At 36.3% G+C, this 21241-nt stretch overlaps 1 protein-coding gene across 3 annotated transcripts; it reads left to right on the forward strand.

Annotated features, from left to right (window-relative positions):
* Window positions 1-1462: 1462 nt before the first annotated feature.
* Window positions 1463-18754, forward strand: LOC113230995 (zinc carboxypeptidase A 1-like). 3 transcript variants are annotated; one of them, XM_026465123.1, is made up of 6 exons: window positions 1463-1813; window positions 2941-2974; window positions 4967-5066; window positions 9016-9111; window positions 10778-10999; window positions 18048-18754. In XM_026465123.1, exons 3-6 carry the CDS (start codon window positions 4977-4979, stop codon window positions 18696-18698), a joined length of 1059 nt encoding a protein of 352 aa, XP_026320908.1. In that variant the 5' UTR covers window positions 1463-1813; window positions 2941-2974; window positions 4967-4976; the 3' UTR covers window positions 18699-18754. The 3 variants fall into 3 exon arrangements, with proteins under 3 accessions (XP_026320908.1, XP_026320906.1, XP_026320907.1); XM_026465121.1 differs by lacking the exon at window positions 1463-1813 and adding an exon at window positions 2284-2669; XM_026465122.1 differs by lacking the exon at window positions 1463-1813 and adding an exon at window positions 2284-2666.
* Window positions 18755-21241: the final 2487 nt, after the last annotated feature.

Here is a 21241-nt window from a genome sequence, read left to right on the forward strand (position 1 = left end):
CGTTACTCAAATATAACTGCTGTAATTTCCTCGATCATCTTGACAACCTAAGCCTTTATTTGAAAGGATTTATTCTGTTGTTCGTTACATCGAGTGCCTAACGAAAACTGCTGTCAAACTACTGGGCATTCTTTTTAGAAAGCACTTCACACCAGAACAGCTTTTAAATCTTTATCAAACACAAGTTAGGTCTCTTTTTACAATACCAAGTGACGGGACAAACAAGTCGTGGGCCTGGTGGTAAGCGACACGCCTGTTCATAACAGTTGCAGTGCCACTTAGAGCTTTAAACCGCAAAGACCGGAAGGACACTGCCTCTGCGCCCATCAGCCTGAGACATATTCAACAAGTCCCATGTGCCTGTTATTTCACCAGCATCCGTACCCTTCAAAACCGGAACACAGTAATACTAACATTACTGCTTGGCGGCAGAAATAGGTATGCTGGCAGTGCTTCCCTGGACGAACTCTTTCACAAGGAGCTCTACTGCTACTAAAGGACGTGTATGGAGTGCTGTCATATCTAAGACGGCCCTGACCGTTACTAATTAGCTACTTCGGACTTGGTTGGTATAACAAAACGTAAAGAGATTAAAGAACGAGTTTCTTGTGGACAAGCTTCTAGTCTCGTAGATATTTAGTAGGTAAATTACAATTAAGTTCCACTCTTGCCGTTCCTCTTTTGGTTTAGTAAACATTAGAAACACCTCTTCCTTATTTCATTAATTTACCACCTATTCGCAAAAAGAACGGAATATGTGTTTTGCGAAAGCTATAATTTGGGGCTAACCAACGCTAGAGTAAATATTGTCGAAATCACCGAAAAAGGCTTGTATCCTCAGTTGGTTCAGAACCGGTATATAGCGCGTGACTTTTCTTCACTGGTCCAATACGGGCACATGACTAAAGATTATACAAGTGAAAACACCGGAGAGTGTCTACTGAAGAACAATTTTTAACTAAAAAGACCGGAATGCAATCGAACACGACTTTTTATGCTTTGCGATACAAGACTGGTCCCTGATGAAGAATATTATTGGGACGCAAACTAATAAAATAAAGGAGGTAATTTTAAAATGATTGAGTTTATTGTGATAAAACTTACAGGAAATCAAAGTACATATACTTTGAAATTCAATTTTATGTTATATTTGGATACAGTCATGAAATATATTTTTGATACCTTTTTATTTCGTTATGAAGTTACCTACCACCTTATAATATTATGGGTATGCAATAAAAGTGTTGAGCATTGAAGTGAAAATGCTTAGGATATTTTTATTTGTAGTAGGTAAGATTTTCCGAATATTAATTAATTTTATTACAGCTCGACTTTATTATCCAGAATAAATGTTTCATTGTGTAACCGATAGTACGTACAGAGTTTTTGTTTTATTTGTATTGCAAAAAAGTAGTCTAACTAATCACTTCCTATAAAGAAATAAAAAGTTAAAATATTATAGCAATAAAATTCGGTCAAATAAGTAAAATGTGATAATTTAGTAAAAACCTTGTCTTCTAGTTTTGAATATTACAAACCATTTTATTATTTTCTAAGCTCAAACATAATGTATTATGTTTTTATTTCTAGTTTTCAAAGTATAATTTAATAAATATCGAATATATATATACAGCCAATTCAAGGGAAAATTGCTATCCAGTCCCTCCCAGCTGGTAGAGCCCATAGACCACTCCAGAAAGAATTCCAATTGTAATACTTATTAAGTCATAAAATATTGTACCCAATCAAATCGTGTACATCCAAAATGGTTGTAAATTAGGACGAGAAGGACTACTGTTCCTTCAGTGAACATGTGAGCCGACAAATTGACTGTCGTCTGAAATTGCCGCATCCAGGCGCTGTATTATAACGAGCAATACAATATGAACATTGTCTACTACATAATAATGTTTCATTTCTTTTAACAAAAAATAAAAAGCGGACTATTTTCCTCCTTTGAATTTGAACGGTAGAGAATAGAGAATAAGTTCTATATTATATTGCATTTCAAAGTGCGCACAGGCGTACAGCGTTGACAGGATTAATGTAGTGGTACTTCAATATAGCTTTAAAAATTCGCCATACTGTCGACCAAGAAGCACTCATCGTCAGCGTCTTTTGCAATTTGAATTTTGCTCTAAACCTAGATATCTACCTTTATTAGTCTGGACAGTTAGTTGCACTATTTTCGATCACTACACCAGTGCAGAGCGACTGTTATATAACCACTACGCGAACTATAGGTAGAGTGTAGGCGCTATGACACAACCTTGTTTTACTCCACTTGTAATTTGAATCTTTGCAGCAGCTTTTTCCCTTCACCACTTATCTTTCAGTTTACGAACTTTAAATCTATTCTGTTACGCTTCTTTACTGCGATGTGCATCCAGTGACTTCGAATTTAACTTATGCTGGTATCTCTCAATTGCACTTTGATATCTGTATGAGGATGCGTCGAACCAATCTTGGTTCTTTTTCTGTTCATCTTTTCTAGATCCCTCTGTGATTTTAAATAGGTTGCTTTGTCACCAGTTCTGCTGCCATACCCAGCTCCAGATTCCCCCTCATTCGATTCCAGGAGCGGCCACTCTCCTCTAGTCCTGACCTGATTTTGGACTCAGTGGACTGATTATCTACATTGTACAGAAGGATCAAACGGATGAAAAGTGGTATCCTAATGTTTTGACTCTCACAAGCAGAGACTGATTCCGGGCTCGCTCCTTTGAGTTTTCGTAATTTATGTTTATGTATTTGAAATTTACTTTGAGATTTTCGGTGAAGGAAAACATCTTGATGAAACTTGCAAGTCGAAGACGGTTCACAAGCCTCGGAAAACGTGTGAAGTTCCAAACCCGCATTAGGCTAGTGTGGCAACTATGGCCTAAACACTCGCATGAAAGGATGTGTTACTTATTGATTATACGTACTTTTATTTTTTAGTTACGATACCAGTTTTTGATGCAAGTTTATGTGGGTAAGTGTTTTATATACTTATGCATAGATATTTAATATTAGAAGAGTGGGCAAACCTTGATCCACTTGGGTAAACTTAAATATTTTTACCTAAAAGACCTTGGCCAAGGTTTACTCACTATTATGGCGATGTTAGCAGTGGCGGATTTGTAGTCTTGGCCGCCTTAGGCCTCAGGTCATGTAGCCAGGACCAGCTGCCGCTGTCTCGGCACTTATCATATACTGGTAGACTACGTAGTGAGTTTACGTCGCAGAGTTTTAAGACCAGGGTTTTCAACCAATGGGTCGTACCGGTCGTGACGTACGGAGCCGGGACGTGGAATATGACGGTCAAACCGGCTCACAGACTACACGTCGCTCAGCAAGCTATGGAAAGGTCTATGCTGGGTATCTCGTTAAGGGACAAAGTCCGGAACGAAGTTATCTATAAGACTAAAGATGTGGACATCGTCCAGAAATGTAGCAAGCTGAAGTGGCGGTGGGCTGGCCACATCTGTTGCAGAACCGATGAGCGATGGAATATACGGGTTTTCGCCTGGAGACCACGTCTCGGCAAACGTAACGTAGGACGTCCCCCTGCAAGATGGACCGAGGACCTGAAGAAGGTCGCTGGTAGAGATTGGATGCCGAAAACGGGTGATCGGGCACTATGGCGTACACTTGGGGAGGCTTATGTTCAGCAGTGGACTGCAATAAGCTGATTGATTGATTGATTGATTTTATGTAGGCCTTTTTATGACCTACAATTTTCTAGAACGTTGATTTGATATATCTCTGTTAGGTTGCGGGGCGTACGCCAGTAAAACACTCAGTCGGCATGATTTTTGCTGACATCTTCAATATTTATCATCATATTTCATCCAACTTACACAAAAACTAAATAAATTGTACATTTAAACCTCACTCATGAATCACTCTGTCTATTGGTGGAAACCACATGAAAATTTGTTCAGTAGTTTTTGAGTTTATCGCGACCAAACAGGCAGAAAGCCGTGGTAGTGATAATATGTAATAATTATACATTACATTATAGATATCTGACATTTCATTATTTTGTGCATAAAATATACGAAAGTGATTTAGGAAGATTATTGTTTTACGCTGCGGTGCAGTGCGGCCCGCCACAATAAGCGTGAGCGTTTAGAATATTTAGGTACTTTGAGCTATTTCTTATTCATGATCATCATCAGTGAATTTTTTGTCACGATTGGCCGCCCCTAAAATCTGGTCGACCTAGGCCCGGCCTTAGTGCAAATCCGCCACTGAATGTTATTATTGCCTGTCAAAAATCAAACATCATAATTTCAAAAATTATAATTTTGTTGGGTATTAATTTCTCTTTCTTTTTGGTAAAATGTTGAAAAAATGCCAAAATATAAACGCCATTTTTTATTTCACAAGTTTGTCATTTATGAGTTGTGTGTTATGTAAACAAACAATAAGGTCTTACAGATTTGAATATATATCCTTGTCCATAATTTTTTGCAACGTACAATAATAATATTTCGTAATACACTCCATACACATAAATCGAGCAATCTTGCATTTTTTAATAATTAGAAAAATTTAAATATTTTAGAATATTATCAGAAGTATTATTTATTATTGGAGTGTAGTATCCTGAAATATTATATAGATATATATTCGAAAAATTATTAAAGAATACGAAACACTAACCTAAAAATGGGCCTAGTATTGTTACCATCGAAGAAAAAGTTTTAGCCGGTTTTACGAATTCAAATTTTCAACAATGACTTACGGAAATGACTATGCATTTGCTGGCACCGCAACAGCAATCGACAGACGTGTCGTTTATTACCAGGCGCACGACTTGTTCGTCCTATCATTTAGCATCATAAAAAAGTACTGAAAATGCAAGGTGGCTCGAATTATGTGTCCAGGCATGTAGTAAATACTATATGAAGTTATAGCAAATTAATACTTCACTATTCACTTTTTAATGCATATGTTTAAGTTATTAAATTTAATTCAGATGCAAATCCATGCGGCGTTGTTACGTCGACATGTTGAACACACTACGGGATAAGGACGAAGAAACTTGTATTGAAGAAGTTGCACCGGGAATGAACACAGTAAATAAATGTGTATCCACAGATAATCGTACCTTACGGTGTAACAGGTCTAAAGCGACCATAAGGTACCATTGCCTGCGGAGTGGCACAAATGTAAAACTACTAATGCCTTACTTTCTTAAACTCGTATCTTATAGAGTAATTATTCAAGAGATGGCAATCTTTATATTTATTTCAAATTTCTTATCAAGGATGTTAATTTGGATTGGATTACTTTAAGAATACATAAAAGCCAGTATGTAAAAAGGAAATGTGATGTGAAAGCAGGTTGCAAACAATTTGTATGTACAGTCCATTTCTGTTACTTTGTGCTTTAAGATATGAGTTTGACAAAGTAAGGCGACGTTATGTCATTTTTATTATCTTTGAAACTCCTCGCTAAGAAGTTTTCGTTCGTTTCGTTGTAGCCTCTAATCACCAGAAAACTGGTGGCTACTTCCGCCAATTAACAAGTGTAACTAATTAATGGGGACAGTTGCCATCTTCATACATAATGTTAGAAGGATTTCGTATAAATATTAATAGTAAAAATAATAAAAAGCCGTGGTAGCCTAAAGGTTTAACTTACCGCCTCTCATGTAAGAGGCTTATGGGTTCGAATCCGGGTTTGGATCCGGGTGCGAAATTTACCATGAGCGTTTTGGTAAAGGAAAACATTGTGACGAAATCTACACACACCTGCAAAACAATTTAATGTTGTGTGTGAGCCCAAATCGTGTTGAGCCCGCGAGGGAACTATTGCCCAAGTCCTATTGTTGTTAGAGGAGACCTGCAGTGGGACTATATATATTTGGTGTAATAGGCTGGTGTCCGTAAGTCGACGTCAAGGCGCCTATTTTGCGTGTGGTGGGTGCAGGGTCCTACTCGTGCCACCTCAGCTTCTTCAGGAATTTCAGCAACCTCCGGTTTGCTGACTATTCTTACACAGGGCGTCACATGGTTAAGCTCCATGCAGGGAAAGTACCTTAAATACCGTAGATAGAAAATTTTATTGAAAGAACACTTCATTTTGATTTTAAAAACAATTCGAACTGCATTCAAAGATTTTTAAATAATCGCCAGTGGAACCAGGAATCGCACCTGCCAAATGTGAAAAAAAAAACCACCTGTAATTTCACTATACTGATCGAAAGCCCCAATTATAAGGATTATTTTCTTCTAAATAACATAGCATCTTAAATAAAATAAAGACCATGAAATTTAACATTAATTTCAAAATTATTTTCTTCAGGAAAATAAACCTGTAAAAGATTTAGTTTACAGGAACCGGTATGAAAGTGCGCAGGAGTTACAAACAAAACTTAGACGTACTATTTTAAACATTCACCATGAAAAGGTAAATAAATCAAGAGGAAACAAAATTATCAAAACAGTGACAATTTGTATAGATATTTACTATATAATTTAAATTTATTAAGTTACTTAAGTTGCAGTTAAATGTACCTAATTATTTAAATTTAATTTCGTGGTCTTCCTTTTATTTAAGATCTTATGTTATTTAGAAGAAAATAATCCATATGATTGAGGCTTTCGATCAGTGTAGTAAAAGTGTTTTTTTTCACATTTGACATGTGCCATTCCTGGTTCAGACTGGCAATTATTTAAAAATATTTGAAAGCAGTTCGAGTTGTTTTTAAAATAAAAATGAAGTCTTCATTCAGTAAAATGTTCTATTTACGGTATTTAAGGCATTTTCCTCCGTGTGGCATAGCCGTGTGACGTCCTGAGTATAGGCTAACTATTAACATTATTATGTTAAGTTTCTCCTTGTGTGTGGAGTAAAGTAAATTGCGTATGTAAGTTATATGGGATTTGTCAGGGTACAAGAAACAATAGGTACGTGTGGCGCACTATAAGTTTCCGGAATGAATAAGAAAAAAATACTATAAATGGTCAAAAATGACTTTATTGTTTCTCAAAATATTCTTCTTTAGCGTTAATGCACTTTTTCATACGAATGAACCAATTTTGAAAACATTTATGCCACTCCTCCGTGATAATCTCTGAAACATATTTTTCATACTCTTCGACAGCCTCTTCAGGTGATAAAAATTGTGGACCGCGTAACTGGTTCTTAATTTTTGAAAATAAATAAAAGTCACAAGGTGCCAGGTCGGAACTGTACGCGGGTTGGCTCATCATAAGGTCAACGTTGTTCACCTTCAAAAATTCATTTGTCTGTCTGGCCGTGTGAGAACTGGCATTATCGTGGTGTAAGATGATACGGCGGATGATATTTTTACGGAGTTTGTGAACTTCCGAGTGAACTTCCGGCAAAAAATCGTGTACCAATCACTGTTCACGGTACAACGATTCTCCAAAGCAACAGTAGCCACGTGTCCAGTATTATTAAAGAAAAAACAATCATCCGCTTAGAGGCACTTTGCACGCGCGCCGCTTTGGTTGGTCTCGGCTCATCTCGAAAGAGCCATATACCCTTACACGATTGCTGCTTTGTTTTGGGATCAAAACTATAAATCCATGTTTCGTCGCCTGTTACTATGTCTCACACCAAATTGGTATATGGTAACATGGCATTACACCAAGTGACGCGATCCGTATTTTGAGCCTCAGTCAAATTGCGTGGGATCCACCGAGAGCATAGCTTTTTCACACCCAAATGTTTGTATATTATTGATTGTATTTGACTAATGCCTCTGCCTAAAGATGCCCGAATCTCATGGTATATCACATGCCTGCCTGTTTTGATCATACGGCGCACAGCATCAATGCTTTTGTTGATCACAGCAGTGGACGGGCGACCGTCACGAAATTCGTCACTGAGATTCACACGTTTGAATTCTGCAAACCAGTTATAAATAGTCGTCTTGCATGGTGCTTCATCGCCAAAAGCAGTTTGAAACCGAGCGAAGCACCACTGAGCTGTCAAATTACACTTAAAGTCGTAGAAAATCATAACACGAAAATTTTCACGAGTTAAATCCATGGTGATGTAGACAACCAATTTCTAAAATGACGCCACAATGTAAAAACAAGTGACAGTCAGATGAAACAAACTGTATTCTACTACCAAAGAGTTCCATTTTCATATGTTGTAATTACTTTTCAAATATTGTTTATGTAAGTGGCCAGTTCCGGAAACTTATAGGCGCCCTATGTACAAACGAGTGACGACGTGACTAAATAAATGCTGGTACTACTGCTGCATTCTATTAAATATGTTTGTAATTGTATTCCATAATATTTATATTTATTTATTTATATTCAATAGAGCTCCTTGCGAAAGAGTTCGTCCACGGAAGTGCCACCTTACCTATTTCTGCTGCCAAGCAGCAATGATAGCAATACTATGTTCCGGTTTTGAAGGGTAAGGGTGCTGGTGAAATTACAGGCACATGGGACTTGTCAACTTATGTCTCAGGGTGACGGTCGCAGTGGCAGTGCCCCTCAGATCTTTGCGATTTAAAGCTCTAAGTGGCACTGCAACTGTTATGGACCGGCGTGTAGCATACCATCAGGCGATTGTTCGACCCGTTGGTAGATATTATAAAAAAAAATGTTGTAATACTAAGTCTACGACAAGGATGCGACGAGCACGTTTGACCGTAGGTAACGGTATAATAATTTAATGTCTTCCCACGATCCCATGTATCGCGTTTTTTGAAAAACAAAGGTAATTCGCACCGTATCAAGAGTTTGATGCGCATATTAAAAAAAACATTTAAAAAATCCCCGTGTTTATTAAACACTTATTTATTTTATTATTTACTTATACATTTTTGTTATCAAATATCCGTAATAGACGATTTGAATTCTTCTTCTCGCTGAGGATGTCCCTTCACTTTTGCATTACGTAGTACCAGATCTCCTTGCTACGACTGGAGCATCAACTATCGTTCGATGTAAGATTTTGTGAGCAATATCCTGTATAACCAGTTAATTGCTTGTAGAAAACTATTGCATTAATTACATTCTTTTGTTATTTTAGCTGATGGTATATTTAAAGGCGTTAAAACAATTTTGTCCTGACTTAGTAAAAGTACATAGCAATCATAAGACTTATGAAGGAAGGCCACTATTTGAGGTAAGACAGGGACAAATCTAATTTTCAATACCATTCCAAGAGTGATAGCGGTACCGCTTATTATCACATTCGATGACATTATTATTATGATATAGTTAATTGCTAACTTTCTCATGAACATCTTTTTAATGAAAAAAAATAATTTTCTATTTCTATACTATAAATCTGTTAATTATAATTTCGTAAACCAAATCACAAAATCTCAATTTTCTTTAAATAATGAGTTTCAAAAAGTAACGCCGTATTATGCTTTTATAATTTAAATATCAAATATGACGCCACTCAAACGCTCTACTGCCTCCTGATTGGTTAAAATATAAGCATTACTTGGCCAATCACGGACAATTTTATACTATCTCTTTAATTTTTGTTTAGTACCGTTTGTTTGGCTTTCGATTGAGTTTGTTGTCGTGGATTGTTAACAAATAATCTTTAAATGTTGGTTGGGCTGTGTTGGATTATTACGTAATGGATGCATACAATACTTTTTCTATGAATCCATAGAAAAAGTATTGTATGCAATCATTACGTAATAAATTAAGTCAAATAAAAATATCGTCGGTACTCGAGTTTAAGAACCCTCATCATTGTTCATCGATTGTATTAAATTTGTAAAAACAAATATATAGAGTTTCTAAGTTCTAGCGATTGTTACACATTGGAAATGAAAGTGTTTTCATTTCAGAACGAAATCGTGTATGTTATATTACACATCACGGCTAACGCAGTCGTGAGTAATGGGATCTGTAAAGGTTTAAAACACAAAAGTATACGCGATTTAAGTCCGAAAAATATGAGTTCATTTCCAAAAACTGTCAAGTAAACAGAAAATGCCAAATGTGTTTTATAATGTAATTTTTTTGTACTTAGTAAAGTTTCATTTGAAGTCGTCATATTTTTAAATTCACTAGTGTATGTTGGCAACACCACGAAGGAAAAAATGCAGTGGAAGGGAATGGCCTCATTATAATCAGAACCGCTGTTGCCAAAATTCACTCTATCATAATGTTAAACACTATTTAATCTTGATAATGATTGGTCATAGTTTCTAATTTAAAAAGATGTAACAAATTCTGGATTGTTAATATAAATAAAATTTTACTTAGTTGGCATATCGTTGAAAGTTCAATACTTATTATTGCAAGTTACGATGTTTTAATTTTATATTTAAATTTCATTTAATGTGCTGCCATGATGACGACGAACGATTAACATCTATTAACGTTTTTCAAAAAAAGTCGACAATATTGCAGCGATATAATGTTTACCTTCGTTTCTCATAACAAAAAATCCAATACGATAAACAGAATACATAAATTGAAAATTTATTAAAATTAAATAAAATAAGATTTAACGATGATATGAACCAATATGGATGACATTGTAGATATGACTATCATTTTTGCACTCCAAAATAGCAGAATAAGGCATTTTTCCACCATTTTTGAGATTTTGCGCGAGTCAATTGACGCGATCGTAACGTACAAAGCAAAAATAGCGGACTGAGCACTAGTGTGCGGAACTCCGCGTACTGTTGGCACACGTGACACGCCCACTAAGCACTTCAACTGTATTTATTGTTCTGTGGATAATATGCACTCCTATTTATTTATTTCTTTACTGTTAATAATTATGAATTCGTTAAAACGTTTATATAATATTTTAGGTAGTAATTAATCAAGTAAATAACAAGAGTCTTGATGAAGAGAAAAAGAAACCAATAATTTTCATAGACTCGGGACAACACGCAGATCCTAAAGGAACTATCCTAGCTCTTGTTGTAATACAGCAGTTAACTGCTTGCAATGAGAATTCAGAGATGTCTTTAAGGGTTAAGTGGGTGATTCTTCCCAGCGTCAACCCGGATGGAATGGAGTACGGCATATACGTGAGTACTATATTCATCGAGAAACATGACTTTGAAGTTTGTAAAATCAGTCATGAAATCTATCTTACAAAACAACTCAGAAATGTTTCCTTGCGAAACAGCTTCAGGTCGTTGAATAAAACATGATTATTATATAGTATTTTGAAACGGTTGGTTATATTTTAATGAATAATAACGACTTGGCTGTCCCTCACTATTGTTTATCGTACCTTTGTTATATGTTTGTTATATACTGTTGTTAAGCCTATCGATATTGCTGAAAGTTTTATAGTTGTTTGTCGATAATTTAATAAGCATTTTATATGCGTTAAAAAGAAGGGTCACAGCCCATAGAAAATTAACCCAGTCCCGGCGCAAAAGAACCCATCTCAGAATTCAATATTGCATTTTATTTTTGCTCAGGCACATGGAGTTAGATAATTTATATTCATGTATAAACAAAAGCCTTCAACAGTTTTTGTTCTATATTCTTCAAAAACTATTATGAGGAAGTATATGGTGACCGATAAAGGTACGAATAACATAGTAAAATGAAGAAAACAGAAATAAAAAACAATAGGTAGACATGATTTTTTTATATTACATTGTAATCTTGTAATTAATTGTTTACGTGTAATAACACACCCTATGCGGTGTGGTCGAATATACATGGTATCTAGCTCAGTCAGGATTATCAGACGTACTCTCGTGCCATCCAAGGGAACCTGTAGTTTAAAATAAAGACATTAAAACATTGGAACACTGCGGGTGTCAGTAATTCATTCATTTACACAAAAAATGGCTATGTTTATCGCCAGGCTATGCATATTATATCTTACGAAATAGAGCCAACACGTGTGTACATATCATTACATTGATTTATTATAATAATAAGCTAGACAATCACTCCAATTAACCTCGTATCAAACTAGAAAATTCCCGGTACTATGAGTACCAGAGCAACGAAATTAACTCTGGGGAAGTACCCTGAACACCCAGGCTAAAACCAGCTTAGACAAGTTTTTTTCAAAATTGGGTCTACCGGGAATAGAATCTGGGACTTCCTCATCTAGCGCCCATAATGATCTAGGCCACCGACGTCGTCATTTTATTATAAATTATTGTCTCATGTAGACCTACAAATACGTAGCCTAGCGATAAACATTGCTATTTTTTATTTTATTTTATTTATTTATATATTTAGACATTTATTTCAGGCCACATGACCCATGTAATATATACCTTAAGAACTAACATACATACAATATAATATGACAATAAAATAAACTATCAACTAATCTACACGTATTGCACTAGTCGGCGACGTGTGGCACAATCTGGTGTCAGTAACCGGCCGCGGAATCGCCGAAATATGACATCCTTCGGTCAACACTCTTCCTTCATGAAGGCCGACAGATGTTTGGTCGGCACTCTCACCACAAACGAATTAAAACTTACGTTGTGGCGGGACTCCAACCGCTCGACCCTCAAGGTGTATTTGGCTTTTAGCCTGATGTACTCCAATATCTCCTCAGACTTCGTGGAGTAATGTAGTCACGACAGGTACAGTAGCGTCGTCTCTCGGTGCTGTGCCACAGGTTAAGGCTGGTGGGCTTCCTCTTCCTCTTCACCACCTTTGTGAAGCCGTCCTAGTCGCATTGATCCCTCTGCCTCTGTGGTTTTGCAACTTCGGAGACAGGCACACGGGGCTTACTTTTACTCTTCACGAGTTTCGAAATGGCGGGTCGGCTGGTAGAAGCGGTTACAGCGGCGTATGCACGTGCAGGGGCTGACAGGGTGACGGTGACGTTTCCGCCGGGGCGGTGGCGCGGGCAGCAGGGGGTGGCACATCACGCGTGACGGCAGCAGCAATCGGTGACGCAACCATTTGTGCCGACTCGACACTGTGCTGACGGATGCATTTTGCGCCACACGACGCGTGTTACATTAGAGACGTCTAGTGACCTACATACCGAAGCAGCGTCGATTAATAACGCAACTTGGGCAAGCAGCTCACTTATGGTGTTATCCGAAGCAACTCGGCTAGGCTTAACTTCAGGGAATTGATATCCTTCAGCAGCCTGGTAACATCGACGTGGTCGAACGAGACGGGAGGCAGTTTGTGCAGCATCTTCGCCACGAATGTAGGCACGTCGTCCGGGTCAGTCTCCTTCAGGAGTGCGATAACATCCTGTAGACTCTTCACGCCTCCGTCCCTCCGGCGAGATCGCATCTGCTCAGGTTTGCCGAGACTCTCGAACAACAGCATCTTGCCACTGCAAATCTCATCCTCGTTGAAGTCGGATTTGCAGATCTGCACTATGCTGACTTCGTCCATGATATCGTTGGCGTGTTGGATAAACGCCAAAAACTCATTGGCTATGACTTGCTGGGAACCCATTGCCACTTACGCGCAGCGGCCTGGGCCGCATGAAACTCGAATTATAATAATTCTCACTGCATATTGGACGTGTCCGCGCCTTGTATAATATCAAGTGACGGAACTAATAAATCGTGCCCTTGATGGTAAGCTACACGCCTGTCCATAACAGTTGCAGTGCCACTTAGAGCTTTAAATTGCAAAGATCTGAGGGGCACTGCCATTGCGCCCGTCACCCTGAGACATAAATTGACAAGCCTCATGTGCCTGTAATTTCATCAGCACGCTTACCCTTGAAAACCGGAACACAGTAATGCTGACATTACTGCTTGGCGGCAGAAATAGGTAAGGTGGCAGTACTTCCCTGGACGAACTCTTTCACAAGAAGCTCTATTGCTACTAAACTTATGTAATACAACCCAAGGAGCACACTTTAAATGCCTTAAAACTGTTATATCTATAAACAGTCTTAATATGGTATAGATTTAGATAATAGTTCTCTATAAATGGTTTTAGAAAAAGAAGTTGTTCTTATAGATTTATTTCACTCAAGTCCAAATTTTAAAACCTTCTCAATACCAAACAACTTAATTAAGTGTAATCTCTCTTAAGATTTACTCTTATAGTCATTATTTTAAGTTCATCTGTAGAACAACTGATTATTTTTAGTAAAATTGTTCTATACATATCCAGTAAAGCCTATTAATACTCTAAACACTAGTGTTCTTAAGTTTATTCTAGATATATTTAATTTATAGACATTCTGTAGTGTTTGTACTTATTGACAAACACGTTATAGCGCGCCTTCAGTAGATTTTATTTAAAAACATACTACAATTAGGGTTTTTACTCTATTGGACGTTGTAAGAGTTTATGCAAAATGGATAAAGTAAAGAATACTAAAAGATCTGGTGGAGGTGGTAAACCTTGGATATATTCGATACAATCAGCGTTGCCAATGCCAATTGTTCAAAATCCCCAAAAATCACTATAATAATAATAACGTACACACTCAACATAGCCCCGCACTAGGGAAACCTTCTGTCGCGGGTGCCATGGACACACACGTAGACAACCACAAATTACATCCAAACTCACGAGAAAAATAAATGTAGGCCATACAAATATTTCTCCCGACCCGGGAATTGAACCTGGGACCTCTGCATGGCAGTCCGGCATGATAACCGTTCGGCCACAGAGGCAGTAAAAATATTTTCAGTAAGTACTACATTGTGTTATCATAGTTATCATTTAAAAGTGTTATTTTATGCACTAGTATAAATATATAGTATTTAATTTATATTTAAATTAATCGTAAATATAAATTACAAAAGCAATAAAAATAATCAAATAGCTAACTGTCTCTTTCCGACTCATAGCTTGCGTAAAAGACTGAACGAGACCCAAAACGTCAATTTCAATTGTTTCAAATACAAGCGTTTGAAATATTTGGAACAAAAATTTCATAGAGTCGCTTTGATGCTAATGTTATTATTAAAATATTTTTTAATACATGTTAGTAATACTTTCAAATATTGTTGTACTCTTTCTACGGCTTGGGGTTACGAATCAGAAGACCGAAAATACATTTGCCCGAAATAACGTTTGCATGAATTTCCATAATCCCGAAAGTATTTTTTTAGGTTTTTTTTTAGAATATTACAAAACAAACCTAACTTAGTCTACAAACAAAACTTAGTCTTTTCTTTGTAATAAGCATCCAAAACTCCCTAAAGCATAACGGTTTTATTATGAATCGGTTTTCAGGATTATGAAAGTTTGGCTTTACGTTGAATTTGAATTTAATAAAATCGAAACATCGGTACATTTCTTATGGCATTGCATAATAAATGTATTTATTTCAGTTTTCCTCGAGATATATTTACCTATACTTTGCTCACTATGGAGAAATATAATAGCTGAATCGCGACGAGAAGAACATTTTATCCTGAAAATATACAAATTTGTTTGCTCGGCTCATTTCAGACAATCGGATATGTACATAACCAGCAAAGGCTTACGAAAATTAAAAAAAACAGCTTTGTCAACATTGCTAGTTAGAACTAGTTTTTGGTGCCTAGGCATTATATCAAATTTTATTAAATTTTTATTAAAGCTTTGGTATATGATTACATCAATGAGTGAACTGTGCATAGAAAGGAGAGAATACAGGAGTTTATCCAGTAAACATAGCTTGAACTTAAGGAGAAAGTGACAAATATTAACAGAGAACATCTTACACCGCCAAAATGCATTAAAAATCAAAAGTTGGATGAATGACAAAATATACCAACTTAAGAAACAAAGAAGGTAATTGAAGCAGACTGACACTGCAAATTAAATAGGATTTTTTTTAAAGTTTAAGCAATTTGTAGCTTTCACATGCAAACAATGCATAATAATACAAATGGTACAACCTTGATAGCCTAACGGTTTGCACTGTGGGCACTGGATGAGACGTTCCCGGGTTCGATACCGGTAGGATCAATTTAACAAATTAACTTTTCTATATGGTTCTGGTGTTGGTATTCTATTGTAAGACAATCACCTGGTCTGAAACTAGGGAACCTCTGTACATACTCCCCATGAATATCAGAACAACAGAATCCCAGAGCAGAACCAATTTACAAAAGTTTCCCAAATTGGTTCTACCGGGAATCGAACCTGGGACCAAGAACGATGGAATTTATTTCGGGGCACAACTCAGAACACCCAGGCCAAAACAAGTTTCGAAAAGTTCACATTTAGTTTAATAGTTGATTGAGCTGATTTTTTACGGTTTTAAAAAAAATTCTCGATTGACTCGAGAAATCGGGTACGAGAATTCTCGAAACTCAAGAAAAAAATCAGACACCCTAGCTCGTAATGAATGGCATTGTATAAAATTCAACATTTACATATAAAATATATTTATAAATAATAAAGGCTACTCCATATACCTGTGTTCAAGTACTTTTCACTAGAAGCTACATATGGTGCATTTTGGTAAGTTTCCAGTAGAAGCTGAATATGGTGTTTTTTTTACGCCTTTCAATTGTTGCAAGCAAAATTAGACAGTACTGCGATGACATTACAATTTAAATTCAAAGTTTTAGCTTTTTCATATTCCTTTACATGTCACTACGTTTAAATAGGTAGACTTGGGACGTTTGATGGGAATTCCCTACAAATTGGCAACGCTGGATACAATAGTCGTAATTCGCGCTCGGGCCGGTCATGGCCGGCATTTGTTTGTTGACAAATAAATAAACATTGTGAAGTAATTCCGTGTAGTGAAATGATAAAAACAATAGAAATGAGCGCGTAAACTACTGTACTTCAATGTTGTGAATGTGTATTGTGCCGTCTATCAATGGAATACAGTGAAATCATTGTGTGAAATGTGGTTGGCGTAAAGAAATAACCTCAAATTTATAATGAAAATTTTATTTCTTCCAACATAAGTTAGGTATGTCATTAAAATATTCCTTATATTTATATGATAGGGAATTTATCCACCTTTCTAGTCATATATAACACATTCCATATAATTATACAGAATAACGCTTTTTTACGACAAATTTGATTTTTTCAATTGTTTTTTTGACCTAGTGTTTTTATAAGTTTTTTATTGCATAATGCGCTTAATATTTATAAAGGTTTTGTAATACTGTCAAAAGAAAAAATCGCTTAGAAACATCGCGTTTTGTAGACAATCATAAAAACTTCATAGGAGTGTAAGTTCTACAAGGTCAAGTAAACTACAGCAAGTAAAAATAATCTTTTTGTATTCTAAAGTTTTTCTATAGAGAAAGCTATAAAAAAAAGTGTTTTGAAAAAAGCTTTAAATTCTTATCGCCATTTTTATTTTTAAAGAATGACTATGAAGTAGCCGAGAAAATTTTCTTTTCTTTTTAAAAAGTAAATCTAACTTGAAAAAGCCTAGAACTTCTTGGAAATAGTTTGTTTTGTGAGTTATTTTGTATATTTAAGCTTTCTATAAATATTTAAAACCGAAAATCGATAACTGTATTTTTATTAAGTTTATATTTTATACTTAAATATTTAAAATTTAGCGAGCGCATTACTTTTATGACAATGTATTTAAAGTCGCACGTCAATTTGCGCTTTCCAACCGATTAAACATTGCGCGAAAAAGTCAGAAATATTATATCTAATTTCGCCATGTTGCAATTTATATAGTTTATATTTTGTAAGCCATTAAACATGAAGTCTATTAGTATTAAGAGAATTGCGTCCTATGTTTGTAACGCTTTAGTATTTTGGTTTTAAAATAGCATTACTAAGAAAACTATCATAGACTATAAATTATCTAAAAACTATCTACAAGACTAAATAAAAACTGTCTACATTCTACAAATGGTCTTGTAGCATTCTAGAAGGGTTACTTCAGAAAAAAGATAAGAATGACTCTTAACACTACCTACAGATAGTTTCTCAAAGCACTCTTGTGATCTATTAATAAAGTTGTGCCCACTTTTACTTTAAATTATCTAGAAACCTTCTTTGAGATATCTTGAGGGAATTTGAACTCTTAAAATATTCAATCGAATTAAATTCTATTAGATGTCTTATAGTATATATTTAGATATGGGTGTGCTGCTTGGGAAGCAGAATTCTGGCATAGGTTTCTTTTGCGCCGGGGCTGGGTCATATTTGATCCTTATCCTTTATCAAATGCTTTTTCAGAATCGCCTATCCTGGAAAAAAAATATGAGACCATCAGACGATGGTTTGGCCTTTGGAGTCGATTTGACTAGGAACTTTGGTTTTCAATGGAGTGCATGCCCAAAAATCAAAAGCCAATTTTCGGTATATTATCCTGGTAGTGGACCCTTTTCTGAGAATGAAACTGTATTCATAAGGGATGCGCTATTAACATATAAAGATAAAACGAGGGCGTATATATCGATTCGTATGAATGGACATTCGTTACTCCACCCTTTTGCCTATGCAGATGTGAAAATCCCAAACAAATTGCAAGTTCTGAAATTGGCCAATGAAATTACAAATAGGATAAATCAGAGAGCTGGCGTGGTCCAGATTTTCGTCAATGAATCTATGTTGAGTATGAATGGAAAGGTTCGCTGTGGTAGCAGCGTCGATTACGCGTATGATCTTGGTATTCCGTTTTGTTTTGAGATGCGCGTATTCCTCGGCCGATCGACTGCAGTCATGGCCCAGTTTCAAGCTGTGCCTCGAGGTTATAATAGGCAGCTTCTCACGGGCTACGTAAGTGGATTGAAGAAACTGTATGATGTAATAGCTGCGGAAAATCATCCTGACCGAGACACAAAAAATTACCTAATGAAAAAATTGCAAGTTACTGATTTGCGATAAAAATAAGGCTTACTTAAAAGGTGAAATTAATAAAATTTATAATAAATTCTTTGTTTACGTCTGTAATATTATTTCAATATATTCGGTTAGTAACATAAAGAAGTAATGCTTTGTATTGTTTTATTTCTCACAGGTACGTTATATAAGTTCTTATGTCGTATATGTATTGGGGCGCGTTCCCATTTTGTCGTAACGTTTCATTTATTGTTGGGCGACTGTCGCGTCTAGCCTGTTCCCATATTACGACTATCTGTCATGACAGTGTCGTGGACGTTTATTTTATCGTTGAGCGACTGGGAGCGTTGACGTTGAGTGTGTCTAGCTGTTCCCACTAGATAATTTATTGCTTCCCGGCAACTGTCTTGTCGTTTGCACGTCAGAATCGTTTGAAGCTATGATTATCTGTCGTCTTATTTTTATTGTGACGTGTTATTTATCGTTGGACGACTGTCGTTCTAGCTCTTCCCATAATCGTGACAGTCTATCGTTGTAACGTTGTAACAAAAACGTCGGAATGACAGTTAATCTTGTTTTAGTATTGGTGAACAACTTCATTTAAATATAAAAGCCACGACACTTTCTAAACTGCACGACTATCTGTCGTCACAATATAATGGGAATGCGCCCTATCTTTGCTTTTAGATTTTCTCTTTATTGGTGTCAAAAAAGGGTAACCATAATAATTTAACCACAAAGGGGTGCACGAAAGGAGCCTCCCCGCACGATGTATCATTCCTTTCCTGTGCATCAGGCGCACCCTGGGCAAAAAATGGCGAGTACCTTACGCCGCCGATTGGAAAAACCTTTCTCCACGATGGCAGGTATTATAGTGTATGCTATCGATAGGATAAGAAGAAGAATACCTTAATTGGCGAATTATTGTTTTAGTAATAAAAGGTGAAGATTGACAAATTTTCGCTTCAGTGAAAAATCGCCAAGGTAATATTTGGCTTGCTTTTAACTGGTCTCGATTGTCTGTTATAACGCGTGCATTATTCAGGGCGTAAAAAACGCCGTGTTTGACACGTTTTGGTTGTTTTAAATATTTGTTACAATATAAACAAGTCTGTTTATACCATAACAAATAAATCGCTCTGGTAGCTTAGTGGTTTGACCTACTAGCATGAACTTTTCGGTGAAGGAAAACATCGTACATATCGAAAAAGGTTCACAACACTCGGAAAACGTATGAAGTCGCCAACCCGCATTGTATGGCATAAATCCTCGCTTGAGAGATGATCCGTGCCCACCAATGGGACATTATTTATTTTTATTTATTTTATTTATTTTATTGTTTTAAGAAAAAAGTATACATAAATAATGTAAAACACCGTTAAACCATATAAGGGGGTAGATGATGAAGCAAGTCTGTTGTATTGCAGTGAGCACTGAAAATCATACTCAAGTCCTTGCCATTAGGGTCGTATTTCCAGTGCTTCAAATCATACTCAAGTCTGCTCAAATCCTGACTTGAGCATTGAGTACAGTTCTGGAATACGACCCTAAGTCTCCATACCAGTGTTTGCAGAACAAATATGCGGGTGAGCCTATTTTATATTTTTAGATAAAAATTATCTATAAAGTAACGTTTTACATCGGTAAGCGGAAGTTAACGGTTTTTGCACCGTTTTGTATTAGGAGTATTTATGAACAACCAAGTTGAAAACTGTTTAATAATGTCGGTTCGTAAAACAAATAAGCAAGTTGTTAACAAAATTATATATGTGATGGTGAGGAGTTTTTAAAATTGTTTTAGAGTAGGAATCTAGATTGACTCGTCATTGTTTCTATGTCTGAATACCCTATAAACTATCTATAGAGGTTTCACGGTGACCGTTTTCACCCCTTGAGACGGTTTATTGTTAACGTACTACAGCCGCGTCTTCACTGTATCTGTGATTTTGTTATTAAGCTTACCGGAATAAATCTTATTTTTACATGTAGTCGGCGATTTCTTCTTTAAATCTACATATTTAAAATTATTATTATTTGTATAGTACATGTACATACACAATTTAAATAATTAAAAGAATAAAACGTTCTTTAGCACATTAAAAATTGTTTATTTTACTATTTTTGATATTTATCATCACAGGTGCATAACTATGAGGAATGTTACGTAGACATATTAAACATACTACGGGACAGGGAAGAGGAAATCTGTATTGAAATCGTCGCAATATTGGTATAATTGGGTTCGTAGTATTAGAGCTCCTTGTCAACGAGTTCGTTCAGGGATGTACTGCCAGTATACCTATTTCTGCTGCAAAGGCTTTGAAGATTTTTGTCTGGTGCACCTGGTGATAAGCGACACGCCTATCCATAACAGTTGCAGTGCCACTCAAAGATTTAAATCGCAAAGATCATATATTATGAGCACTGCTACTGCGCCCGTCACCCCGAGACATAAGTTGACAAGTCCCATGTGCCTGTAATTTCACCAGCACCCTTACCCTTCAAGACCGGAACACAGTAATGCTGGCATAACTGCTTGGTGGCAGAAATAGGTAAAGTGGCAGTACTTCTCTGGACGAACTCTTTCA

The sequence above is a fragment of the Hyposmocoma kahamanoa genome, unplaced genomic scaffold, assembly GCF_003589595.1.
Source record: "Hyposmocoma kahamanoa isolate Upper Pololo Valley unplaced genomic scaffold, ASM358959v1 64, whole genome shotgun sequence".
Classification (NCBI taxonomy): domain Eukaryota; kingdom Metazoa; phylum Arthropoda; class Insecta; order Lepidoptera; family Cosmopterigidae; genus Hyposmocoma; species Hyposmocoma kahamanoa.

Excerpts from the sequence above, each read along its gene's own strand:
- LOC113230995 (XM_026465121.1), top strand. Across the intron at positions 2,975-4,966 it reads TTTGATGCAAGTTTATGTGG|ATGCAAATCCATGCGGCGTT; the intron begins GTAAGTGTTTTA and ends AATTTAATTCAG. Across the intron at positions 5,067-9,015 it reads TTGCACCGGGAATGAACACA|CTGATGGTATATTTAAAGGC; the intron begins GTAAATAAATGT and ends TTGTTATTTTAG.